Source organism: Pseudorca crassidens, chromosome 10 (assembly GCF_039906515.1).
Source record: "Pseudorca crassidens isolate mPseCra1 chromosome 10, mPseCra1.hap1, whole genome shotgun sequence".
NCBI lineage: Eukaryota > Metazoa > Chordata > Mammalia > Artiodactyla > Delphinidae > Pseudorca > Pseudorca crassidens.
Window position 1 is genome coordinate 12,282,738 of NC_090305.1, and position 26,200 is coordinate 12,308,937.

Here is a 26,200-nt window from a genome sequence, read left to right on the forward strand (position 1 = left end):
GAAATGTGTGTGGGAGTACATGGAATTGGTGCATTCCTAAATGTTATGGACTAAATTGTGTCCCTCCCCACCCCCAATTCGTACATTGAAGCCCTAACCCTCAATATGATGGTATTTAGAGGTGGGACCTTTGGAGGCAATTAGGATTAAATGAGGTCATGAGGGTGGGGCCCTCCTGATGGAATTAGTGCCCTTATGAAAAGAGACACCAGAGAGCTTGCTTCTTCACTCTGTCTTTCCACCATGTAAGGATACGGGGAGCAGGCAGCTGTCTAAAAGCCAGGAAGAGAGCCCTCACCAGAAACTCACTATGCTGGCACCTTGATCTTGGGCTTTCCAGCCTCCAGAACTGCAAAAGAAGACATTTCTATTGCTTAAGCCACCCAATTTATGGTATTTTGTTACAGCAGCCTGAGCTAACTAAAACACTGAACAAAATTAAAAACCAGATCCTCCAAGGTGGAAAATAAGAAGTAAACATTCCATATATGTAGGCAGGTGGACTTCTCACCTTTCTCTAGAATTACTCCTTATAATTACTATTATTGCCTCCATACTGTCCCAAGAGTGGTTCTATATAATTTGTTTTTGTTTGTTTGTTTGCGGTACGCGGGCCTCTCACTGCTGTGGCCTCTCCCATTGTGGAGCACAGGCTCCGGACACACAGGCTCAGCGGCCATGGCTCACGGGCCTAGCCGCTCCGCAGCATGTGGAATCTTCCCGGACTGGGACACAAACCCGTGTCCCCTGCATCGGCAGGTGGACTCTCAACCACTGCGCCACCAGCCCGGTTCTATATAATTTAAAACTCAGATGCAAGTGAGATCCTGAGGTCATTCCCACTATATTCTGTACAAAGCTAAGACAGGACTGGGCTGTTTGGACAAGTTTTACATGTGATTAAGGGATAACCAAGGGTAATTACATAAAAACTAAGGTCAGCACAAGACCTGGTTTGCTCTCTGGGCTTCACAGTGCCCATCTAGGCCTAACTCTTGGTGGGCACCAGATTCACACCAACCACTGGGGCGCACATGCTCAGACTCTTCTTCTGGAAGTCTGGGCCTTAGGAAGGGAAGCATCTTTTGCTTGAGCCAACCTGAGAAATTCCCACAACCCCCACCTAATGACTGCTGTGTCCCTGGGCTCTGGTAGCTGAAACGGCTCTGATGGAGGGCTAGGGTCTGAGGTTCAGATCCATCAAACCACATAGGGAGAGACAAGGTTGCTTTCCCTCATCCATGGATGCAGATGGCTTCTTGTCCAACCTCTCCCAAGAATTCTGAACCAGGGGAGAGAAGGGGGAGGAAAAAGCAATGGACAGAGGATGCTGGGTACTTATAGCTACTGAGAGATTGCCAGGGAGAAAGCAAACCTTTGTTTTCAAGTCATTTTCAAATCATCACGATCTCTAAAATCACAGCAAGGACAAAATATTGAAAAACTGAGGCAAGGGTACGATTTGCATATCAAGTGTTATAATGTATGCAAATGTCAGGCACAGTAAGTGAGCTGGGGAGAGGTGGTGTGGTTGAAGCTTAGTGAGAAGTTGCTTCACCCCGAATCACTCAGTTTTCATTATCTTGTTTAATAAGAGCTTGTGGTTCTTCCAAAGTATGTAACTGATTTCATGTCCTTTTGCCATTTCTATAGCATTTCTAACAGTGGTCGTTTTATCCCTGGAAAGTTGGTACTACCTCATGAGCCACTGATTTTGAGAGTGGCCACACCCACTAAGTTCTGTGTCACCCCCGCACACACACAATAGATCATGCTAACCCCGTTTTTACAGAAAGGTATGCTCGGACATGGTGTGAGGGGCAGGGAAGGGGGGTGTCATTACAGAGCAACTGGTTAGAACACCTACCAATTAGGACAGGTTTGTGAGTTTGAGCCTCGGGCACACTGGGTCTGTCCTCTGTTCCATGGCTCCCAGCTGCATCCCTAGCATCTATCTATCTACCCAACCTCATTCAAGATCAGAATGATTGTACACCTTGTTGTGGGTGGAATAACACTTGCATATCACCAGACCTGAGAAGCAACTGCCTGATCATTGATCATCTCCATAAATAGAAGACAGGTATTAAAGTATTACACAAAATGGTTTTGTTGTCACACAAAACCTGCCAAATTGGAAATTATTTCCCAGATCTGAGCATCTCTCAACTAAATGTTACATGCCAAAGAAATAAACATGTCATAAAGTGTGACATATCAGGGCATACTAGGAGTAAGAAGGAAAATAGAGAAAACGGTAATATTTCAGAAAATTTAAAAAAAAGAAGAAGAAAGCTGAGAAACAGTAATAGTTGGAATTTTTTCATGGAGGTTGTTCTTTCTGTTTATAATTTTCCTAATATTCGTAACACTAGGTTTAGATTTGGAACTCCCACGGCAAGTGTCTCTTGCTCTCTTGATATTTCTCCAGAAGTTCATGTGCAGTATTTGATTATATCACAATCAAAATTTAGAGCACATTGCATGCAAAGTACAAAAGTAAAACATCAGTACTAACTGGAAATGCCTGATAAAATACACCTACTTCGTTTTTTCCCTTGTACTTTTCAATCTTTTCTAAGTAGATTACCATAACTCTCACAACTAGGAAAAAAACCATTTAAACTGCCTGCTAATTAAGACAATGCTATTTAATATGTTCCAGAGTTTGTAACACGGGCATTGCCTATTCTCTCTCCATTCCTTCTTTGACTCTTCAGACAGCCAGTTTTGGAAATGAGATGCTCTGCTTTGATGGTAGGCCAACAGCAAATTAAACTACTCCTGAATTTCACAAGTCTAACATTTCAAATGAGATTTCAGCTCACTCCACACAGTGTAGCACACTTGTGCCTGATGAAGCATTGCTGATAGAATAATTAGCTTGAACAATGTGTGAAAGCCAAGGGACAGTTTTTTAGGCAGTCACTAACTGTTGTTCCCTCTATGCTCTTACAAATGAACGTTCAAGAGGTGAAGAGGGAGAAGGGCCTTTCCTTTGACCCAGCACAGGATTTCTGCAGTGGTGTGTGCAGCGTTTAGAGAGGAATGCACGTGGAGAGGTATCCAGCCAGCCAGATCAGACTTCGTTTGCAGCCAGATGACCACCACATCTTATCCTACAAATATTATCTGGTGCTCAGTCTTGAGCCCTCATATATGAGAGAGTAAAAGTGTGGAGTCTGGGTGTCTTTGAACAGCCACTTAAACTATGGTTTCTATTTTTAAAATCTACCTTCACGCAACTGATCCTTTTACTTTGCTGGTTAATTTTAATGCTATCTTTAAAAGATGATAGCTAATCGAGAGTGTAAGATAGCAGACACAAGTAACATGTAGCACCTCTCTGGCTAATCTGGAACTGCGAGTCGCAGCTCAATCCAATATAGTTACCACCCCCAGGCCTGGGTGTGCAGGCTTATTTTGGAGTTAGACCCAGCTGAGGCTTGAAACTGGCTCCAGGCGTTTCCTAGCATTACCAGACAGTGGGATCCTCTAGGAAGCAATTCTACTGTGGGCTTTCTATTCCCGCACCGGGTCTTTGAACATAATTCTGCTTTCTCACCCAGTAACCAGCAAATTCAGCCTTCTCATTCCTGACTAACCTGTCTCTCCATCTCTCTACTCAAGGAAAAAAATTAGGAAAGAAAGAGAAAGACAAGGAAGAGAGAGGTAGATTAGGGTCTCCCATTTCCTGTATATGCTAAGAGAAGCCAGTATTCCTTTTCTTCTTGGTCATGATGATTTCTGTCCCCTCCCCAAGTGCCGTTTTTTCCTACTTTTAGCATTGTTTTGTTTTAAGAAATCCTTCTCCTCTAAAGTCTTATCTGGTGATTCAATTTCAAAACCAACTGGAATCTTTACCAACCATCCCATAGCCAAAGCATAATCTGGGTTTGTATTAAGAAATATCCCTGGTAAAATCCCAAATATCTGGTGTTTGGTTGTTTTGTTTTTTGATTTTTGTTCTTGGCCAATCAATATGTCTCCCTTTCCATTCATTCATGCCTAGTCCCTGCTGATTCTGTGAGCTCCCCAAATTTGTGTACCAAATTCCCTTTTGCTTAAATTAGCCAACTTTTGGTTAGTCGTCGTTGGTTTAGCCAGCTTAGTCGCTCAATAAACAAAAATGTTAACCAATACACTTGGCCTCCATCTTGCCCCTCACCTCTTCTCCCGGATCTAAAATTTCTAGAGATTAAGCATAGATTAGATAACAATTATCCAAATGTTATCTCCCAGATAAATTTACCAGATCAGTAAACTGAAAGTAAGTGAATGAGGAACAAGAGCTGATACAAGACGGGACTATTTCAGCAGCGCAATATCATGAGGTGTATTCTTAAAAGACACAAAGAAAGATGTGAGTGCGCATGCCCGTCTGCAACACTGGTGGTCAGGACTTGGTTTCGTTTTAGCCAGAGTCGGCTTTAGTGAAAGACTATTGGAGGAGCCTAACCAGTAGTCTTCTGCTCTGATACCCTTCTTACTTCTTCAGAAATGAAGACAACCAGGACAGAGATAATTGGAACTTCGGGAAAGGGATAAGGACAGAAGTCATAGGCAGGCAGTGACAGAGCTGACGTTACAGGTTTCCTTATATGTATCATGTACCGGGTCATTCAAGTGCTTTTTGTTTTTTGTTTGTTTTGTTTTGTTTGCGGTACGCGGGCCTCTCACTGTTGTGGCCTCTCCCGTTGCGGAGCACAGGCTCCGGACGCGCAGGCTCAGTGGCCATGGCTCACGGGCCCAGCCTCTCCGCGGCATATGGGATCTTCCCGGACCGGGGCACGAACCCGTGTCCCCTGCATCGGCAGGCGGACTCTCAACCACTGCGCCACCAGGGAAGCCCTCAAGTGCTTTTATGAACATTATCTCTGCTGCTCTTCACAGCAATGCTGGGGAAAGGCGGGGCAGAGATTGTGGTCTCCATCTGACTGCTGAAACACTGAGCTGCAGAGAGATGAAGTCAGTTTTCATCGGTCCAAAGCTGAAACCCACATCTCTGGCTTCTCCTATAAAGAAACCAGAGGTAGGCTGAGTAACGCGTTGACTAAGAGAAACAAGTGGTAAATGAGGGAAGACTTGTAGACCTTCAATTATTAATACTTTCTATTGAGATTCAGAGATAAGTCCGTTACTCTGAAGGTGGGGATAACACCTGGTTGCCTGAGAGAAGGGACTGGCATTGGAGCAGGTGCTCCATTAATGTTTAATGAAAAATGAGCTAAGACGTGAGATAGGCCGGACAACCTGAGAGAGGGCCTTAGTGCCCGTACGGGGTTTTGATTCTGCACAACGGGTAAATAGAAGCCTTTGGAGAGGTTTCATAGAGAAAGCACTAGGTCAAGCTCCCTGGCTTATTGAACGACAGCAAAAACTTTTATACTCATATTTTGTTTTCTCAATGACGAGGTCTAAACTAAAGAACAAAAATTCCGCCTTCCTACAGCCCACTGAGGCAAACCCCAGGGAAATCATCATTTTCTTTTCAGGCTTTGGGGTTGCACTCTTTGCTATCTGCTTTCACCACGACGACCACCACCCCGCCCCCCAAACGCGCTACTGGAGCGACCCAAGGCTTCTTTCTGAAGGCGGTAGCTTGGAGGCGTTTAATCACTGTATATTCAAGTCCGACAGAAAGGCGAGCCCACGTGGGAGCCCCGGGCGGTCGCTGGCTCGGAGCAGCGTCTCCCAGCGAGCAGAGGTAGCAAGCGCGTTCCGGGGCCTCCCTCCTTGCGCAGCGCTCAGCCCCCGCGAGCTACCACCTCCCCGGCGGCCGGGGGAACTCAGCCGGCTCTGGGAGGTCGGGCGGCGGCCGAACGGCCGCTGCTATTGGCTGGTCGGGCGGCGGCGGAGGGGCGGGGCCTCCGTGATTGGCGGGGGCCCCAGCCGGAGGGGGCGGGGCCGCTATATCAGAGAAGTCCCCGCTGCGGCGCAGGCAGTCGGGCTGCTGGAGTGCGGCGACGTCGCGGGACTCGGAGAGCCAGCTGGCGGGCGGGCTGGAGAGGGGGTGGCGGGGAGGGCGCGGCGGCTGCGGGTTGCAGGGCAGTGGTCTGCAGGGCTTCAGCCTCCCGAGGGCCAGCCTCGCCGAGCCCGGAACTGGGTCTGAACCCCGCGCACAGCAAAGACGAGGCGGCTGTGGCGGCAGCGGCGGCCCCAGCCATGCTGTGCTATGTGACGAGGCCGGACGCGGTGCTGATGGAGGTGGAGGTGGAGGCGAAAGCCAACGGCGAGGACTGCCTCAACCAGGTGAGGACCAGGGGCCAGGCGCGGGGTCCAGGCCGGTTCCCCGAGGCCGAGGGGCCTCGCTGTGGCGCCGGGACGCGCCGCTTGCCGGGGTCCGGTGGCGCAGCGGCGGCGGCGGCGGGGTTAGTGCGCCCCAGGCGCCCGGCCTGCGCCCCCTCCTCCACGAGGCCGTGGGGCGCACGGCCCCTTCGTGGCGTGCCGGGGGCGCGTGGTGGGGTGGGGGTGGAGGGCGCGGGGGACGCGCGGCGGGCCTGCCCCCCTGCCCCCCAGCCCGGGACTTTCCCGGAAGAAGGAGGCCCAGCACACCTGCCTCAGGTGTGTGAATGATGCCTCCTGTCGGGTCCCCGCGGGGCCTGGCAGCGCCACCTGCGTCCCGGGATGAGGTGGCTGGAGGCGGTCGCAGGTCCCTCGGGTTGCTCGGCAGAGACAAGCAGTGCCCTTGTCTCTTGATGCTTCTCAAATGGAGAAGCATTTCTTATGCACCTCCTTGCATCTCCCGATTCGCGGGGAACGAGAGGACGGTAGGTTTGGGTCGTGGACTCCTCGGTTGTCTTTAAGCACGCGTTTCCTTAGGAGTGAGGAGGAACGGTTCCAAACAGTGCATAGTGGTGTGGCAGAAAATTTGATCTCAAGTGAAACGCTGTGCCCTCCAACCCCCTCGACCTGAGATGTTTGGAAAACCTCCTGCAAAGCTTAGCTGACACTTGTGGCGTGTTTCCTCAATGTGTTTGCTTTTTTGGAGTCCAGATGGTTAAAATTGTCCAGATAATAAGCTGCCAGATCAGCTGTGCAGATTGTGCTAGTGGAGGGAATTCCAGTGATTGGAATAAAAAGGAAAATACCCCGTGGATTCCCGTCCTCAGCCTTTCTGGAAGGCTACATTTTGAGAACTCCTTTTGTGCCTCTATACTACATCTAGTGGTTTCGCGTCACTGGAGCCTTAGAACTCTGTTGTTTTAGCTGACAACAGGAATTGTAACACCGTTGTTGAACTTTGTTATTTTTTTTAAAAAAAAGAACAGTCAGGAATCTTAGACTCAGATGGAGCCTTTGGGTTTGCTTTGACCACATGGACCGCTTGCTCATCCACACTGCATTCATTTTTGTTTTAGGTGTGCAGACGATTGGGAATTATAGAAGTTGATTATTTTGGACTGCAGTTTACGGGTAGCAAAGGTGAAAGTTTATGGCTAAATCTGAGAAATCGGATCTCCCAGCAGATGGATGGGCTAGCCCCTTACCGGCTTAAACTGAGAGTCAAGTTCTTCGTGGAGCCTCATCTCATCTTACAGGAGCAGACTAGGTAAAGTGACGCTAAAATAAACCAATGTCAAATAGACCTCTGATTCCATTTAGGAAGGGCCACTGCACCTTCCCAGAGATGTTCATAGGCAAATTTGTTTTGATACAGAGTGAGTTGGTTATAACTTAGAAGTTTTCCATAGCACAGTTCTTTTGTTGAGGTGAAAAGAGAGCTGCATAGTTGGCCTGGGGTACATTTTCCACCTCTTCTGGTGTTTTTCTTATTTTTATAGACAATGGGAGAGTAAGGTTGAATTCTTACAAACACTTGAGATCAGTGCCACAACGCAGAAAAATTAAAGAAAGAAAGAAAAAAGACCTAACTGACTTCCTGATAGTGGCATCTACTGCCCGATAGTAACCTCTGTCTCAGCAGTGTTACTACAGGTCATTGCAGACTGCTCTAACAGAAAGCAGGAAACAGTTCCTCTTGGGTTACTTAAACTTGGTCAACTTCTTCAGCCTAGTGTCAAGTTACAGTGTGTAGCAAAGAGCTCTGTCCGAATTTTAAAAGTTTTTCAGTTTCTTGAAAACTTAGTCAGAAAACTCTTTTAAGGCCAGTAGTAATCTAACACTACCCCACAGATAGTTTATACATGATTGTTGGGTTCAGATTGTTAAATTTATCTCTTCTAGAAAGCCACCACTAGTGGTAGACAATTGGAGCATGTGGTTTCCTTTTTCAAACAGAAAATGGATTCTCCCCTGGACTGGCTGTAATACTTTTCTCAAGGATGAGCCAAGCTAGGAAACTGGTGTTTAATATTTACTGCTGAAATGCAGGAGACCTAAATCTTATAGTGGCATGTAAAAAAAAAAGAAAAAGAAAAAGGAAAATGACTACTTTTAAACATGGTAAACTTTGGATCTTAGTTCTAATGTTTTTCATAATCCTTTGGATTGGAAATTTGCCATGCACATAAAAAATGTGAGTGTGAGAATTATGAGTAATGAGTGAGCCATATCCTTTAAGAGTTTTTAACATGTCATTTTTTTGGTTGTTTACCAGAGGACGTATAGACACATATTTTGAAACACTATTTATTTGAATTTGAAATCTCTCCTTTGCCTTTTTATGGAGCTTTAAATGGTGAGAGAAGTGTTCAATTTTGTATCTGAGGGAAGCTAGTATATTGAATTCTTAGTGCTCCTGAAAATATGTTGCAAAATATTCAAGTGATTTCATATTTAAGGATGTTTTAGCTGTCTATATGAATCAGGATAGGTTGGGTTTTTTATTTTTTTATTTTTTTTTAAATTAAAGCGGATTTGTGAAGTGCACACTTTGCACTTCAGTGTGCACTTCAGTGCACTTCAGTGTGATAACTTGCAGTTGAGTAAGAGAAAATAATATATATATTATATTTATATAATATATATAATATATATTATATATATAATAATATATAATATATTATATTATTTATATATTATTATATATAAATAATAATATATATATATAATATATATATAAAACACCTTGGAATTTTCATTGTGTAGCTTTATCATTATTTTGCAATTATTACAGGGCCTCCAGATTCAAATCTATTTTGATGACACAGGTTTATTTTTTAAACCTGCAGAAACTTGGAGGACCAAATACATCATTTAAACAATGACTGAGGGACTTCCCTGGCGGTCCAGTGGTTAAGACTTCGCCTTCCAATGCAGGGGGTGCGGGTTTGATCCCTGGTTGGGGAGCTGAGATCCCACATGCCTCGTGGCCAAAAAACCAAAACATAAAACAGAAGCAATATTGTAAAAACTTCAATAAAGACTTTAAAAAAATGGTCCAGATCAAATAATCTTAAAAAAAACCCAGTGGCTGCAGTCATAATATAATACGTACATCTGTATTATAAATGCTTACAGATTTTACAATTTGCTACTAGTCTTTACCTGTGCTTTCTTGTAATAGAGTGAATAACTATTATCAGCTCCATTCTATTCATGCAAGAAATAGAGATATTTTATGAATTAGAATTGGAATCAAATTTCCTACTTTATTGACTCAATTGACTTTGACTCGAGATTCATGTCTAATAGCACTCAAACATTGCACATACCTAGTTAGACTAGGTAATTTTAATTGATTTTCATTCCTTTTGAAATTATACTGAAAAATTCATGTGATTTTGACTTTTAAAATATTGGTGTGTTTTACTTGTTTTTGTGGGGTTGTCTGAAATAAATACAGAATTTTAAGAAAATGCCACCTAAACTTTATATAGCATTCTGCTTTAATAACTAGATAAAGTGCGTTGTAATTAGCATTGTACCTTTTCATTAGGATCAGTAGTCGTGCTGCGTCGAATGTAGTTACAATTAGCATTGTGTTTATGTGCATGATACTACGGAACAGAAATACTTATTTTCCCTAATATTATGTTATCAAGATAAAGCTGGTTGATAAACTTTTTTGATATTTAATCATTTGTTGTAAAATATTCATATAAAATGCCATGAAAATAAAATCGATCTGTTTACATGGTGAGTAAGCTCAGCTTTGCCAGTCCAGTTATGAGAGGTGATATTTTCCCAGCTCTTCATCAAGTCATGAGGTCAAGTCATCAGTCATTTGCATTTAATACTCAGAAAGTGTCTGGACAGTTTATTAAATGTGCTGAAATATCCTAGCCAAGTTGTCTCTGTGGACAATTAAAGCAGCCTGCTCACAGTAGCTGGCCTGACTGGGGGCCAGTTAATATATTAGTTTGCATTAGATTAGGGAAGCTGCTGTGAGAATGACAGGCAGGAAGGCCTGTCTGTAAGAGCAGAGCTCTAGGGGCAAGGCAGAAGCCCCTGCGTTCTGGGTCCAGCTCAGCAGTCTGCCTCCAGCATGTACAGCCTTCCAAGACTTGAGCCCAACTGAAAACCCTGAAAGAGATTCTTTAAATCCCTTCTAGCAGTAGACTTTTTTTTTCTTGGCTTCTGCTTCCTCTCCATATTATTTTCCTAATGCTTTTTCTAAATACATTTCTCTGAAGAGAGGAAAAAATATATCCAATGTCTGCTTAGATTGGTAGATAGAGTTAGTCTGGCCTCTGATGTGGCCTGATTTTAGATTTGATTCTTTACCTGGATAATTATGTTTGCTCTGGAATGGGGGATTCTGGAAAGTAACCAGAGAGTTTTGTTTAGACTCAGCTGGCACCTTTCAGAGATTGGCGACAGCAGGTGTTTTCAGCAGATGTTTGCCATGCTATGGATTAAAACGAAAAGTGAAATTAATATATTCCAGAAGTAAATCTGAAATCATAATCATCTTTGAAATTATTACCTTTCAGAGGCTTTCGGTTATTCACAGCAATTCAGACCAGATTTTGTCAACATTTTCAAAACCAGAGATTAGAGAATTATATGCTTCATCTTCAGGGATGGTAATTATACCATCCATTCCCAGTAAAATCTTCCTGTTTCTCCTTGACTGCCACATTTTAGCAGAGCTCTGTGTTCTTTGCTAGAGGCACCCTGCTTGGTTAAGACTTACCAACACCTGAATCCTCTATCCCAGAAACCAATCCCAATACAGGGGCTCTGTGAGTGCTGAACTACATGTTCATGGAAATGCTATAATCCTGAACGTTGCATCTCATTAGGATCTTAAAAGTCGCGAGCAGTGATGCGTTTGGCTTCAGACCCCAGCTCACTCATCACTCCCCGGGGAAGCCTTCTCCAGGCGTGCTCAGGAGACTAAACTCTCCCAAGACATCGTGTAGCTTTCCTTTATAGCATTTAATGAGTGTGTAACACTCCATTTACTTATGTGACAATTTGCTTATTGTCAGCCGCTCTAATAATCTAAAATTCCATTAAGCAAGGAGCTGATCAACCTTGTATACCCAGAATCTAGCCAGTGCTTGGTGTGTAAATATTTGTTGAATCAATGAATTAAGAACTTGGAAATAAAAAAAAATAGGGTTAACTGATACTGTGATAATATAAATTTTCTTATAGGTATTGAAATGTTTGCCAGTTTGCTTCTATAACTTGAAAAGTTTGAGAATGTCTAAAAGAATTCTCACCACTAAAAAATGTTTTGTAGTGATTTTTCTCAGTTAAGAATTTGCTCAGTGCTTGGCATTCTTTTGTTTGCTTGCTTCCTTCCTTCGCCCCCTCTACCTCATTCCAAGGCGTTTGTTCATTGTGGTTGTTCTTATCTAGAATGAACTACCACGCTCCTGGACCTTTTATGAAGTTCAGATAGTTTTCAAGCCACAGGCTCACTTTATCTAATTTCACCCAATTTGTAGGTCCTGACTACTTATTAAACTCAATTTTTCCCTGTCTCTCAACAAATATTACTTAGACAAGTGAAAATCAAAGGAAGATGGCATCACTGAAACCCACAAAGCAAATGCCACATGCAAACTATAGGCAGGTGGGGGTGGTAATCTCAAATCAGTACACAGCTGAATCACATTGACCCTAGCCAGTGCCTGTAATCACATTCAAAGTCTTATAAAACATCATCAGGCAATGAGAAGCCCACGCATCGCAGCGAAGAGTAGCACTCGCTCACCGCAACTAGAGAAAAGCCGGCGCGCAGCAACGAAGACCCAACGCAGCCAAAAGTAAAATAAATAAAATAAATTTAAAACAAAACACATTGTCACGATGGTAAAGGTTGATTACAGAATTTACCTTTGTGTGATTCAGGATGGGTAAATTCCATAGGATGCATTGCAGGAGTATTATGCTCTTCATATCAACTACATGCCTAAGAGTGGAGTGACACATTCTTTTTTTTTTTTTTTTTTTTGGTATGCCCAAATACAACACAGCCTCCAGGAAAGTAAAAAATGGTAAAGACAGACGTGTATATTATTTCCAAAGAAAGTATTACTTACATTTCTGAATTCTTATTTATCTTTTAAGTTTTTCTTTCTGTTCAGAGTACAGGACGTTTGTGGTGGTATATGGTTATTTTAGCCACAGACCGCCCGCCTGGGCCCCTTCAGTCTCTTTTTGAATTTCTGATACTTATATATGTGTATGAAATATCAGAGAACATTAGAAATTGATTTTTATGTAACCAAGATGAACAGTTCATTTTGAATGTCATTATAAATAAAATTTGAATATTTAAATGGCACAAAGGGCAGATTCAGGGTGACCAGTGGGATCAGGTTCCAGCTTTATTTATTCTCTGAGTCGTGTACCACTACAGCCCGATCCCAGACCTCTTCTGGACCTGATAGCCCTCCACACTAATCTAAATTGTTGAGAAAGAGATTGTAGTTAATGCTCTTAAACTACAAGATTGCCCGGACTGTTGTTTGCCTAGGGACAGCTATCTACTGTGAGTAATCATATTTTTTAGAAGTCCAGATTTTATGCTTCCAAGTGTTTTTCTGCTGTGAGTTGTAACTACTTTTGAACTTAGGAATTTCCCTCACCTGTACCCTCCTTATCTTTTAACTGCCTTGGAGCTGAGGAGAAAGCAAATTTATCGGTGATTCCCATTTTGCATTTTGGGCTTTGAGGAGGAGTTCCTTAAACCTGAATAGAGACCTGACTTGGTAATTATTGGCTGTGACAGGTTTGTCAATTGTAAGCCTTCCATGAAGTGTGGTAGATGTGATGGTTCATTTTAGGTGTGGCTCTTCATTTGAATTCTGAACCTTGACCCTAGGGATTTTAACTGGTGTTATTTTCTCAGCCTCTTACTATGAAAAATTTCAAATGTACGGATAAGTTGAAAATTTTTACAGTGAACACCCAATACCTAGATTCTACTATTAACAGTTTAATATACTTGCTTTATCACATATTTATCCATTTATTGATCCCTCTATCCATCCATCAGTCTATTTTTTCATGCTTTTCAAAATAAGTTGTGTGTGAGTACACATCTCCCTAAATACTTCAGTATGCATATCACTAACTAGAACTCAGTATTTGCCTACAGTTCTTTTTTTTTCTTTTGATTGATACAAAATTTATATATGATGAAATGCCTAAATCCTAATATACCACTTAATGAGTTTTGGCAAATGGATGTACCTGTTTAAACAAAACCCTTATCAAGTATGAACCATCACTCCAGAAAGTTCTCTCATGCCTCTCTGCAGTCGTTCCCACCCCCCCTTCCCTACCGCCACCCCACAACCAGGTTGTATGTTTTTCCAGCATAGTTTAGTGATGCCTGTTCTACTTCATGTCAGTGGAATCGCACAGTATGTACTCTTTTGTGTCTGGTTCCTTTTGTTCATCATAAATTTTTCGAGACCCATCATCTTATTGTATACATCAGCGGCTCGTTCCTGTTTATTGCTGGATAGTATTCCACTGTAGGAACGTGCTGCTGTTTGTTTATGCATACTCCTATGATGAATACCTGTTTTCCAGCTATCGTGAATAAAGCTGCTCTGAGAGTTCAAGCACAAGTCTTTTGTAGACATGTGTTTTCATTTCTCTTGAGTAAATGAGAATGGAAGAGCTGGGTCCTAGAGGAGGTAATTGTTTAGCTTATAAGTAACTGCCACATCTTTTCCCGAAGCGATTGTACCATTCTGTACTCCTGTCAACAATGTACAGGGGACCAGTGCGTCTGCATCCCTGCCGGGTTTCAGGTGGGTTTATAGTGGTAGCACATTGTGGTTTTAATTTCTACATCTCTGTTGATTAATAACACTTTCATGTGCTTATTGGCCTTTTGTACATCTTTTGCGAAGTATCTATTCAAGTCACTGGCCCTTTTTTATTGAGTTGTTGTCTTTATTTTTGAGCTGCACAAATTCTTTATATATACTAGTCCTTTGTCAGATATATGTTTTATAAGTGTATTTTTTTTTTTCCTGTGGTTTGCCTGTGTTTTTAATGCCTTTTGATGAGTAGAAGTTTTTAACCTTGGTGAAGTCTCATTTATCCACTTTTTTCTTTTACGGTTTTTGCTGACTGCATCCTGAGGGGAACCTACCTCCAAGTCGTGAAGATACTCTCCTATGTTTTGTTCTAAAAGGGTTACAGTTGTAGCTTTTACATTTAGGCCTGTGATCTATCTTGAGCTGATTTTTGTTTCACTGGAATTTAAGATACAAAACAAACCTATAGCAATTCTGTTGTGACTTGATAATTTTTAAATATAACTTGGCAGTTCGAGCTTGTGGTTTAATGACTCATTGGACTGAGGCGGGCATATGGGTGATCTCAGTTGGTGTCTCGCTCTGTGAGGGACAAACCAGCCATTACAACGGAGGGCCAAGTTCAGTCAGTCTCTTGGGGAGAAATTCACTTCAGTTATTAGGACTGGAGACTTTTTAAAAATAGCTACTTAGCCATTTTCGCGATGTCTTAGGTTAGTTACTTAATTTTGAGTTTAATAGTAAATGTGGAGATAGTTGTTTTATATTTGTGTCATGAAAAGCTCTTCAAAATTATGTAACTGGGAAGATAACTGGAGGGCAGTAATTGAGAGTAACTGTGATGAGCAGATCGACAACTCCCGATTGGTTTGCAGAGAGTTCTGCTTTGATTATTAGATGATTTCTAATATGATTTCTAATGATTTCTTTATGAGACAAGCCAGGGTTTAGAGGAGAGTGCTCTGATTACAGTTCTCAAAAGGTAAATGACCTAACTTTATTCCGTAAAGCTATGGAAAGGAGTTCATTTTAAACATAGAGGAAATCTGAAGTACATACTCTGAAACAAAAATATATTAAAGATATGTGACTCTTTTTTAAATTAAAATATGACATATCCTTATATTTATCCCCCCCCCCTTTTTTTTTAAGTCTTCCCTAATGCTGCAGCAAGTGTGAATTCATTAAATGCAAAGACATGAGTTAGCTAGAATGTTTCACTTTGGGGCTCCAAACCCCATCCATATATTGAAAATGTATCCGTTTTCTTAGTAACTGGGTAAAGCTTGAAGAGTCATGAATTTCAAGGTGCAACCAGAACAATGTTTAGAAAATGAGCTTATGTCTGTTAGGACATATTCATAGACATTTGCTTAAGACAAAGAAAGCATTTTTTCCAAAGGCTTTCTTTCTGTTTATGATTCTAACATGTAGCCTAAATTGAATTAGATAGGCCAACCACTTTTGATCTTTAGTTAAAAAAAAAAAAATTCACTGCAGGCCTGACTTCTTTGACCACATCTGCTCATTTTGATATTATTGGTAACTTTTAACCACTTTACGAAATGGGAGGTGCAGGGCGGGGTGGGGGGGAATCCACGAGCCAGACAGTTACAGGCCAGATGGTTGGAGAGAAAATAATAGGAGAAAATACTTGACTGAAAACCACCCCTAATTATTGAGCCATCACTGGATTCCGTGTGGAAATGTTTCTGTATGCCCTGCCATCCTCCCTCTTCGAAAGAGCACATTAAATAGAGTCTGCAGATGGCCTGCCACCGCGTGACCTTTGCTGTCACTGCTGCACGTGCTCTTCTCCTGGAGAGCATAAACTTATCACCCAAGAGCCAGTTTGTAGCCAGAGTTATTTTGATAGGATACATTCCTTGACACCAAAAGGCTGTACCTTCCATCGAAACAGGAGCGATCAGATATATTCACCCTGGGACCTCGGCATAGGGCTTGGCACAGTGGCGATGCGTGGCAGATTTGTTGACTTGAAATGAAAAGGTTGCTTGATAGCCATGAAATGGCAAAATGCAGGAAGGGCCTTACCAGAAAGTTTCTGTAAATGATGAGGAGGATTTTTGTACTCACAGGGTATCGACCGCAGTGCAGCCGAGAATGTGGAGTATGTTGAAAAGGATATTGTCCCCCACCTCCTTTTGGAAAATTCTGACTCCCAGACCGAGGAAGGATCACATTACTCTCAGGCTGCTGACCACCTGTTAACATTTTGTTACTGCTGCTGCTTTGCCTTTGATTTTGACAGCTGTCTGTCCAGAAGTCGGTCCTGGATAGTTTGGAAAAGGAAATTGGATCAATTTTGAAACTCTTCTTTTGCAGGCTAAACTAGTCTCTAACTTAATACTTAGGAAATAAGTTAAAAGACATTTTCACATAAGCAGTAATTAAATTGAGAAGACTTAGTTGGGGTGATACCCTTAAAATCTTTCAGCACATACTTCTTTAATGGAAGTACATATTTAGGTTTTTGGGTGATACCCTTAAAATCTTTCAGCACATACTTTCTTCTTTAATGGAAGTATATATTTAAGTTTTTGTTCCCTATTGACATGTCCACTGATGAATGCAGAGACAGAGGTACCTTAATCAAGATGGCATTTACCGAACAGTCCTCTAAAAAGCTTTCTGAGGGCTGAAGCAGTGTTGTAACACCAAGATTTTAAGGGACGGCTAGACCTCAGTCCTCAGATAGCTATTTTAAAACAAGTTATTTTTGTAGTTATTTCTTTGCCCCAGTAAGGACCCTCTTCTCAGTTTAGCAGTATGTCAGAAATACTTTAAAGACAAGCAGATGTTTGGGTTAATAAAAACCATGCTTATCTTCTTCCAGTGCTATTATGCATTCTTCACTGTGATTTCTTCATAGGGTGCTTTGAATAAAGAAAAAACTGCAGTGTTTGGCAGAGTCTGATAATTTTAAACATTTCTTTATCATTATAGAAGGCACAAAATGTTGAATTTAAACATTTCTTAAAGGAGGATTAAATGGCTCTTGTCAGCCTGAAGTTTTGAGACTCTCAACAGAGCCCCTCCTTGTATTTCTAGCCTCAAGTTCCCTTGCCTCCTTTTTTTGCATTGTTCACGTTATGCCTTCTACCTGGATGTCCGACACAAGGCTAGCATATAAAGAAAAGCATCTCGAGGACTGGAATAAGGGTATCCAGCTGAAGGGGGGGAATTTAGGAACCCTGTTCAGAGCTTTACAATGATGATCGTAATTCATTTGTTAACAGAAGGAATAGTATGGCGTTGCAGCATGTTTGAGAGACTGTATTGAGTCATCCAAGGAAGGTTATACATTTGCCAGAGACAGATTTCATAATCCAGGCCAGTGTGCCTATGACAGTTTAGATACTCTGTTCAGAATCTTCGGCAGCACGGATTGGCAGCCAACAATATGTGAAGTTTTCCAGGATTTCTAATTCTCACATACCTTTCGGTAAATGTAGAATGCAGTGTTGTATACAATTAGGACAGGCTCAGATGGAATGGAACCAGGATGGGGATATAAACTAGTTGCAGACACGTGTAGTTTTACGTACATTTATAGAACTCTGATGTTAGAGGCACTTATGAAGTCAGCTCAGGTGCAGCTAAATACTAGAAGTTAGAACATGTCAAATATAATAGAGGAATAGATAGTTTGCATGTGATATAGACAAAAGGGTATCCAAATGAGGGGACAGGAGGAGTGGCCTTCAGGACAGAGGGAACAGCAAGACCAGAGACGTGGGGGCGTGAATGTACTTGGTTTTTCCAGAAGGAGGAATTGTCCCTTTCCTGGGACGTAGTGGCTGGAGGGAATGACAGGAGATGTGGCTGGAAATCTGGGGCCAGATGTGGAGAACCCTGGGTTCATGCTGACAGTGTGCTTCCTCGGCAAACAATGGGGATCTCTTGAAGGATTCTGGGTGGAGAAATGGCAAGTTTATATCAGAAGCAAGCAACTTGGAAGGTGGATTCACAGAGTCTAGAAGAGAGATCAGCTTAGAGGATATTGTAAATTCTCTGACAGTTGAGAGCTACAAGTAGGATAGAGGAGGTAAAAATGGGAAAAACGGAACTGGATTTAAAGAGTTTTCAGAGACAGAGGAAGATGAAGAGTCAAAAGTGAGTCTGTGGTAAAAATAACAAATCAGTCTCTGGTTTCCACTGGGAGAAAAAGTGGGTTTGGGGAGAAAGTTTGGCTTTGAAGAAGGTGAAATTGGGATACTGAAGACCATCCAGTGGAGAAGCCTGTTAGCACTTGGATATTTGAATATGATCCTTAGGAGAGAAGTTGGGGTTAAAACTAGAGATTTGGGGCTTCCCTGGTGGTGCAGTGGTTGAGAGTCCGCCTGCTGATGCAGGGGACACGGGTTCGTGCCCCGGTCCGGGAAGATCCCACATGCCGCAGAGCGGCTGGGCCCGTGAGCCATGGCCGCTGAGCCTGCGCATCAAAAAAACCTAGAGATTTGAGGGTCATTTGAATAAAGGTGAGGCTTGTAAGATAATAATTACATGTCAAGATAAAGTTTTTCTGATTAAGATCATTTCTTTTAAATAGTGTAATGCAGAAACGTGTACATAATTATTTTACATTTTGTAACTTGAATGTTACTGAACTTGTCATAGTTAGACTTGTTTTGTTTGGGTTAAGACTTTTTGTTTCAGAGAAACTTAATCCTTAGACTTACTTTGCCTTACTGCTCATGATAAAAAAGGGTCTGTAACTGTAAGCATTTTTAAGGTAGCTTTCTTCCTTGCTCTCTTTTCCTTACTTAAATGGGATTATGAAGTTGCTAAGCGATTGGGTCCCATACCAAGTTAGTCCCTCAGCATAACCTCACTCTCACATTGCTTTGCAGGCATATCTTTTTCTTGCATATCAAGGAGGCCCTCCTGGCAGGCCACCTCCAGTGTTCACCAGAGCAAGCAGTGGAACTCAGTGCCCTCCTGGCCCAGACCAAGTTTGGCGACTATAACCAGAACACAGCCAAGTACAGCTATGAAGAGCTGTGTGCCAAGGAGCTCTCCAGTGCCACCTTGAACAGGTGAGGCTGCAGTTCAGGCTCATGTTTATTGTCACAGATCTAGCAAATTTATAAGAATTTCCAGAAGAAAATCAAACTATGATAGATACAGGTAATTTGTGAGGTTGAGACTAGACCATTGCCCAATATAACCAACTATTTTCAACAGATTCTTAGCCTTTTCTTTGAGAAACTTACAAACACAAAACATAATCCACACAAATAAATGCCCTTATACAAAATACTATATAACAGGAATTGTAGCATCTCTGACCTTTTAAGAATGCATATCTCTTAAAAAGTCTGTCATGTTTATCAGCATTTTCTTCATCCCAGCAAGGATTAAACCAAGAGACCTAACAAAGATGTCTTAATTATCTATTCCTGGGTAACAGGGTTACCCCCCTAAACTTAGTGGCTTAAAACAACAAAATCATCTCACAATTCTCTGGGTCAGGAATCTGGCCGTGACCCGGTTGGGTTCTCTGGCTCCAGATCTTTGAGGAGGCTGCAGTCAAGCTGCTGGGGGGGTTCAGTCTCATCTGAAGGCTCACACGAGGGAGGGATCTGCTTCCAGTTTGGCTCAGGTGACTTGTTGGCTGGCCTGTGCCTTCACTACAGCGGCCTCTTCGGGGGGGCTGTTTGATAACGTGGGGACTGGCTTCCCCAAGGACGAGCAGTTGAGTCAGAGCAAGAGCAAACACCCAAGACGGATTCAAAGTCTCTTTATAACTTAATCTCAGAAGTGAGTGACAGCACATCACTTTGGCTGTATTCTGTACATTAGAAGCAAGTCATTACTCCAGCGTACACTCAAGTGAAGGAAGTTACATGAGGGCATGGATACCAGGAGGTGGGGACCTTTAAGGATGGTATTGGAGGCTGTCCGCCCCAATAGATAAAATAGATCCTGCATTTTTCAGTTGCAAATGACCTAATCAATCCCATATAATGCTATATTATAATGAAACTTAGAAAGCAAATCTAGACAAATGGCATGAGACATTGCTACGTATAAATTTCTTATGTATATTTTTAGAGATTTTCCATAGTTCTTTTAATTCATCCCCATCTGGCATCCCCCATAGTTTTTTCTCCTAATGATTTAATAGTTGAGATCTTGAACAGTGTCTTAAAAGTATTTTACAATAAGTTTGCTAAATAAATGAAATATCAATAGTATATAGCTTTGAGTTTTTGTGATTCGTAAATGACAGTGTCAGTATAATTCACTAGTAAAAATGATACCGATTTATCTCTGAAGACTACATCAGTTAATCTCTCTGTATGCCTCTCTGCCCTTTTGGTGTCTTGCAGCATTGTGGCAAAGCATAAGGAATTGGAGGGGACCAGCCAGGCTTCGGCTGAATACCAGGTTTTGCAGATTGTGTCCGCAATGGAAAACTACGGCACAGAATGGCATTCTGTGAGGGACAGCGAAGGGCAGAAACTCCTCATTGGGGTTGGACCTGAAGGAATCTCAATTTGTAAAGATGACTTCAGCCCAATTAATAGGTAACCCAAATCTTAAATTTTTGTTTAGACCTACGTGTGTACGTACTTTTGTAGCTCTGATGGTGAAAATAGGAAATGGAGAGGGATTTACTAGACAGTCATCCTTTAGGAATAATGTGTTTCATTTTGGGTAGGTACATTCATTTTATTCAGGCCTTGATAACCATTCCAATATTTTTTTTTTAAATATAGGCTCAAGTGTACTGATGTGACAGAGTTAATATTTTTCACATGTCATCCACGGCTATAAAAATCTCATTTCACACACACACACACACACACACACACACTCACACATACACACACTCACACACACTCACACTCACACTCACACTCACTCCAAAACTTGCGCCAGTGCTCCTCTCCAACTCTTTTCAAAGAGCCTTCATACCTAGGGAGCAGAGTGCTTATCTGACGGTCCCAGGCAGAGTGTCTGGCTTTATGGCTGGGCCCTGAGCACATGGGAACCCTGCAGAAGCACACACACGGTGACCCATCTCCCCTGGGCTTGCTCACTTTTCTCTTCCCACGTTTCAGGATCGCTTACCCTGTCGTGCAGATGGCTACCCAGTCAGGGAAGAACGTGTACCTCACCATCACCAAGGAGTCTGGGAACAGCATCGTGCTCTTGTTCAAGATGATCAGCACCCGGGCAGCCAGCGGGCTCTACCGAGCCATCACCGAGACGCATGCTTTTTACAGGCACGTACCCCCGTGCACCCCATAACCCCAGCGTCTGCCACAATGCTGAGATTTCCAGGTGACAGCAAGGCTCCTATGGTTCCTGGTATCACTGTGTCAGTGAACCTTGTATAGAGCTTAAGAAATCGGTTGTTTTCGAACCCTTCATTTCTACCATAGCAGTGGGGTCCTTCTCAACATCATCCTGCTTTTCCCTCAGAGTGTGTGTGTGTGTGTGTGTGTGTGTGTGTGTGTGTGTGTGTGTGTGACAGAGAGAGAGCTTCACTCTACTGCTTATCTCTTAGCCCTTTCCTCAGAGCTCCCCTTCCCCGAGGTGACTGAGCGGTGGGGCCTGTTCAGCCGCCGCTTTTGCCCTTTTCCCGCAGGATGACCCAAGTCGTCTTTCCTTCCTGGGAGAGCTGCTACGCTGAATCCTCAGTGTGTAGTGAGGATGTCTCGATAACTGTATTGATAGCCTTATTTCCAAGGGTGCTTTAAAGTAGACTTGTGATTTGACTCAAATATTTGGAAAGTTTTTTAAAAGCTAAGAAGTTTAATTGGCAGGCAACCAACCCTTTTTTTATGTTAAAGTAGACACACACATTGTGGAGCAGAATGGAAAATTTGTAGCAATTTTTAACATAAAGCCAAGACTACAAAGAAGAATTTCCTTTTTCTTGCCATAAGCTGCTTTGGACTGTAGTTCTGTCCCTGGAGGTGGAGGTGCCCTCTGGTTTACAGCTGCCTGATCAGGGCTCCTTCCTTTGCAGACACTTGAGAAGCACAGAGGTAGAATCATTGAAATACCTAACACCTATGAAACTGGAAGAATTCATTTTCAAGCACACAAACAAAAATATTTAATGTCTGCTCCCATGAGCATCATTATTCACAGCAGTGTTTAAGGTCTGGCTCGTGGGGATGCCCAGGCCTGTCAGTACTGAGGTGGGTGTTACATCTCTGTCCGTAGGTGCGACACGGTGACCAGTGCCGTCATGATGCAGTACAGCCGAGACCTGAAGGGCCATTTGGCTTCTCTGTTTCTGAACGAAAACATCAACCTGGGCAAGAAGTATGTCTTCGATATTAAAAGAACCTCCAAGGAGGCGTATGACCACGCCAGGAGGGCTCTGTACAACGCGGGTGTGCTGGATCTCGTGCCGAGAAGCGACCCCAGCCCTCCAAACTCTCCCCTGAAGTCCTCGGAGAGCAGCATGAGCTGCGGCAGCTGCGAGGGCCTTGGCTGCCAGCAGACCCGGGCCCTCCAGGAGAAGCTGCGCAAGCTCAAGGAGGCCATGCTGTGCGTGCTGTGCTGCGAGGGTGAGATCAACTCAGCCTTCTGCCCCTGCGGCCACACTGTGTGCTGCGAGGGCTGCGCCACCCAGCTCCAGGTGAGGATCTTCCCAGCTCCAGGTGAGGGGGCGTTTCCAGCTCCAGGTGAGGTTCCTCCTGGCTCCAGGTGAGGGTCCTTCCGCCTCCAGATGAGGGAATGTTTCCAGCTCCAGGTGAGGGGGCATTTCTAGCTCCAGGTGAGGGTCCTCCCAGCTCCAGATGAGGGTCCCCCGGCTCCAGGTGGGGGTCCTCCTGGCTCCAGGTGAGGGGGTGTTTTCCAGCTCCAGGTGAAGGGGCGTTTTCAGTTCCAGGTGAGGGTTCTCCCAGCTCCAGGTGAGGGGTCAGCCGGCTGGCATGGGCCAGGTGCTGACTTGTGGAGGCACAGATGGAGAATGTCCATCTCCATCCAGAGGGTCTTTGTATCTGTGACTTGGAAGGTGTTGCCCTTTGGAAACAGTTTGGATTAGCACACTCTTTTCAGCAATGTAATTACTAAATCACAGGCTTCTTTCAAGTCCTGGATATGAGGTTCAGATTCACAAGGTACCACATCTAGTTAGTGGCTGAGCCGGGCAGTGGAACCCAGGCCTCCTGGGGGCTGGTCACCTCCTTCTCTTCCCTTTTCACGTTGTCTCTGCTGCTTGACACGTCGGAGGATGGTCTTTTTTGCTTACTTGTATTATTTGGGAAAGAATTCTTAGAGTTTTGAGTGATAGTTAACTCTCACTTATCCATGGGTGGGTTGTCGCCTCATTTTTTGTGATTAATTTCCTTTTGGTACTGCCTATGCCTCCGAGGTCCCCTTGGATTAGCTCTCACTTAGCAAGTCAAACTAATTTTAATATTAGTAGAAAAAATAAAAGCACCTCTTACATAGTATCATTTCTTTCTTGCACCTTGCATTTCCTTTTACAATATTCTCAATTTGTTTTCATTTCCCAGAACGGTTGGCTAACTGTCACTGTAATTTTACGTAAAATTAGCCCTAAATAACATCTAGTCCCTTGGAAGCTGCTAATTTCAGAACTATTTTTAGGGCTATATATGAGCCAAGAGGATGCCCATGTCTTCCTTAGAGTAGATCACGCTCCCAAGACGAGTGATTTCCCCAGGAGTGGTCGTGGATTTGCCTTTTTCATCCACATAGTCTGATTCTCATGCCTACGGTGCCCCGTGTGGCTGAGGAAGGGACATGCTTGCTGAGAGGCCAGCCAGGGGTGTGGAGCTGTGACCTGTGACTAGGAGCGGCCATGCTCACCGGCCACGTGGCATCCCCCCGTGATGCACCCTGAGCCCGCTGAGCCAAGGACACAGTCTCCGGGAGGGTCTCCTGCATCCCTGCCTGAGACTTCATCATCAGCCCATGTAGGGACCACAGCCTCATTGCACAGCAAGAAGTCTTCAGTAATCACTTTACTCACGGTGCCTTGTTTAAGAGTTTGACTGAAAACCTGATTAATTTCATTCATTTATACTTTTTCCTAGTATTTATTTTTAATCCTTTGTCAGGTATAAAATGTCAGACTTGTTAGAAAGCAAAGAGCCCTCCCAGTGGAAAGCTAGAAATAATTGTGACCACAACGTATTTAGAAAAAGCACTGTAATAGGTACCATGGGTGAACACTGAAGACACAGACCCTTGGAAGTGTCCTAACCCGTACTGTCGGCTTCTCTTTTCCAGTCCTGTCCTGTCTGCAGGTCACGGGTGGACCACGTCCAGCACGTCTACCTGCCGACCCACACCAGTCTTCTCAACCTGACTGTGATCTGATCTGCTGTGCACTTACCAGACATGCCATGTCTCCATGAACTGCACTGGTATAAACTATAAACATGATAGATTGTGGAGAGAATAAATACTCCAACGCCCATCTGCCGTGCAACGTTTAGGGGGAAAAAAAAAAAAGGAAGACTAGAAACAGTATGACTACTCCTTACCGCCAAAATGTACCATGCGTAGAATCAGCACGTCTGGGTTGGTGACCAGGAAGAGCTCTGGGACCCAGACACGTTCCTTGGACTTTTCTTCTTTTTATGATCAAGTAAAGAAATCAGGAAGATCTTTGACGTCAGTTAGTGGCAGCATAGCCCAAAAGTGAGTACCTTTTAGAAACTGATGTTTAAGTCTCCTTAACGTATCCCAAGGTAAGTTTCCTACTTGCAGCCAATTTTGTAAGGATTCATTTTAAGGATTTACTTGGTTCCTTTTGTACGGGTCACAGAGCTCTGGACATTTTTAATAGGAAAATTTTTCTTAAAGAGATAGTTGTCATTTTAATGTCATTTCTGTTTTTCTAACTTGTTCAAGAAAGATTGGGAGGCAAACATATTTAAAAATCGATTCGGGGACTTTTTTTTTTTTTTTTTGCCGTACACGGGCCTCTCACTGCTGCGGCCCCTCCCGTTGCAGAGCACAGGCTCTGGACGCGCAGACCCAGCGGCCACGGCCCACGGGCCCGGCAGCCCCTCAGCATGCAGGATCCTCCCGGATCGGGGCACAAACCCGCGTCCCCTGCATCAGCAGGCAGACCCTCAACCACTGCACCACCAGGGAAGCCTGATTCGGGGACTTTTTAAAGTGGACACAAAGTTGTCAGATTTAAACCAGTCTAACCAGTGGAAAAAAGATCCCTCCACGTGGATGGTGTCCTATTCTTTCCCCCTCTCCTTACCCTGGCCCCAAGCCTTTCAATTATAAAATGCTACCAGTCTGGTTAGACGATTTCTGTGGAGTAGTCAGCACTCCTTGGGCCTCTTGAGTTGGTGGAATATTTTAAGATTGAAAAGGGAGCACATGTTCCTTGGAAGGAAGAGCATTGCTCGCTGAGATGAAGCTTCGCCATGTACAAAGCAGGGGTCGTTCGTGAGTTCTCCGACGCACCCTGCTCCAGCTTCAGCCAGTGGGGTTGCTTTTGCTTGAGCCATCAAGCCTTTTACAGCCTTATAGTAGGTATCCTAGATATCATAAGCTTTTTTTTGGTAGTAAATGCTTAAGTATTAACTTTTTGTTGTCCCTCTATATGTTTTAGAGGGGTTTCGGGGGTTTTTTGTTTCTATATTCTTAATCATGTTTTCCACTCCCACTTGGGCATTTTGGAACCTGGTCAGCTTGTTGGTTTTCTAGGATGTCTGGAACCTGGATGACCTTATTGGGTGCAATACTAGCTAAGTTAAAGCTAGAAACCTACACTGTCACTTTACTGAGATTTCTGAGTATACTTTTCATATTGCCTTAATGTAGCAGTAATGTGTTTATGCATTTGTTTCTTTGCACAGACATTTTGTCAGATATTAAAACTCTACTTTTTTATGGCACATATTAGCATATAAGCCTTTATTCCAAGAGGTATTTATTTTTTCACTTGTAAAAAAATAATGTTTCACATATAAAGAACTCTGTTATATCTTAAAGGATTTCTGTCTTTTATATTTAGGATAATAAAGATGTTAAAGCAAACACGGGTGTTTGTATCTTCACAGTTATTGTCATTTAAG

General features: G+C 43.2%; 1 protein-coding gene across 2 annotated transcripts in view; it reads left to right on the forward strand.

The window, feature by feature from the left end:
* Positions 1 to 5,965: 5,965 nt before the first annotated feature.
* MYLIP (myosin regulatory light chain interacting protein) overlaps positions 5,966 to 26,200 on the forward strand; it is a 44,376-nt gene continuing 24,141 nt past the window's right edge. The window contains exons 1-7 of one of the 2 annotated variants that reach the window (XR_010946675.1): positions 5,966 to 6,252; positions 7,362 to 7,552; positions 19,013 to 19,198; positions 20,495 to 20,692; positions 21,230 to 21,394; positions 22,344 to 22,764; positions 24,387 to 24,800. Coding sequence is in view for 1 of the 2 variants with exons in the window: in XM_067752061.1 (XP_067608162.1) it covers positions 6,166 to 6,252; positions 7,362 to 7,552; positions 19,013 to 19,198; positions 20,495 to 20,692; positions 21,230 to 21,394; positions 22,344 to 22,764; positions 24,387 to 24,476 (1,338 nt within the window). In the remaining variant the exon portion in view is untranslated. Of the gene's footprint in view, positions 6,253 to 7,361; positions 7,553 to 19,012; positions 19,199 to 20,494; positions 20,693 to 21,229; positions 21,395 to 22,343; positions 22,765 to 24,386; positions 26,174 to 26,200 lie in introns of those variants that run through there. The other variant, XM_067752061.1, reaches the window with a different exon arrangement.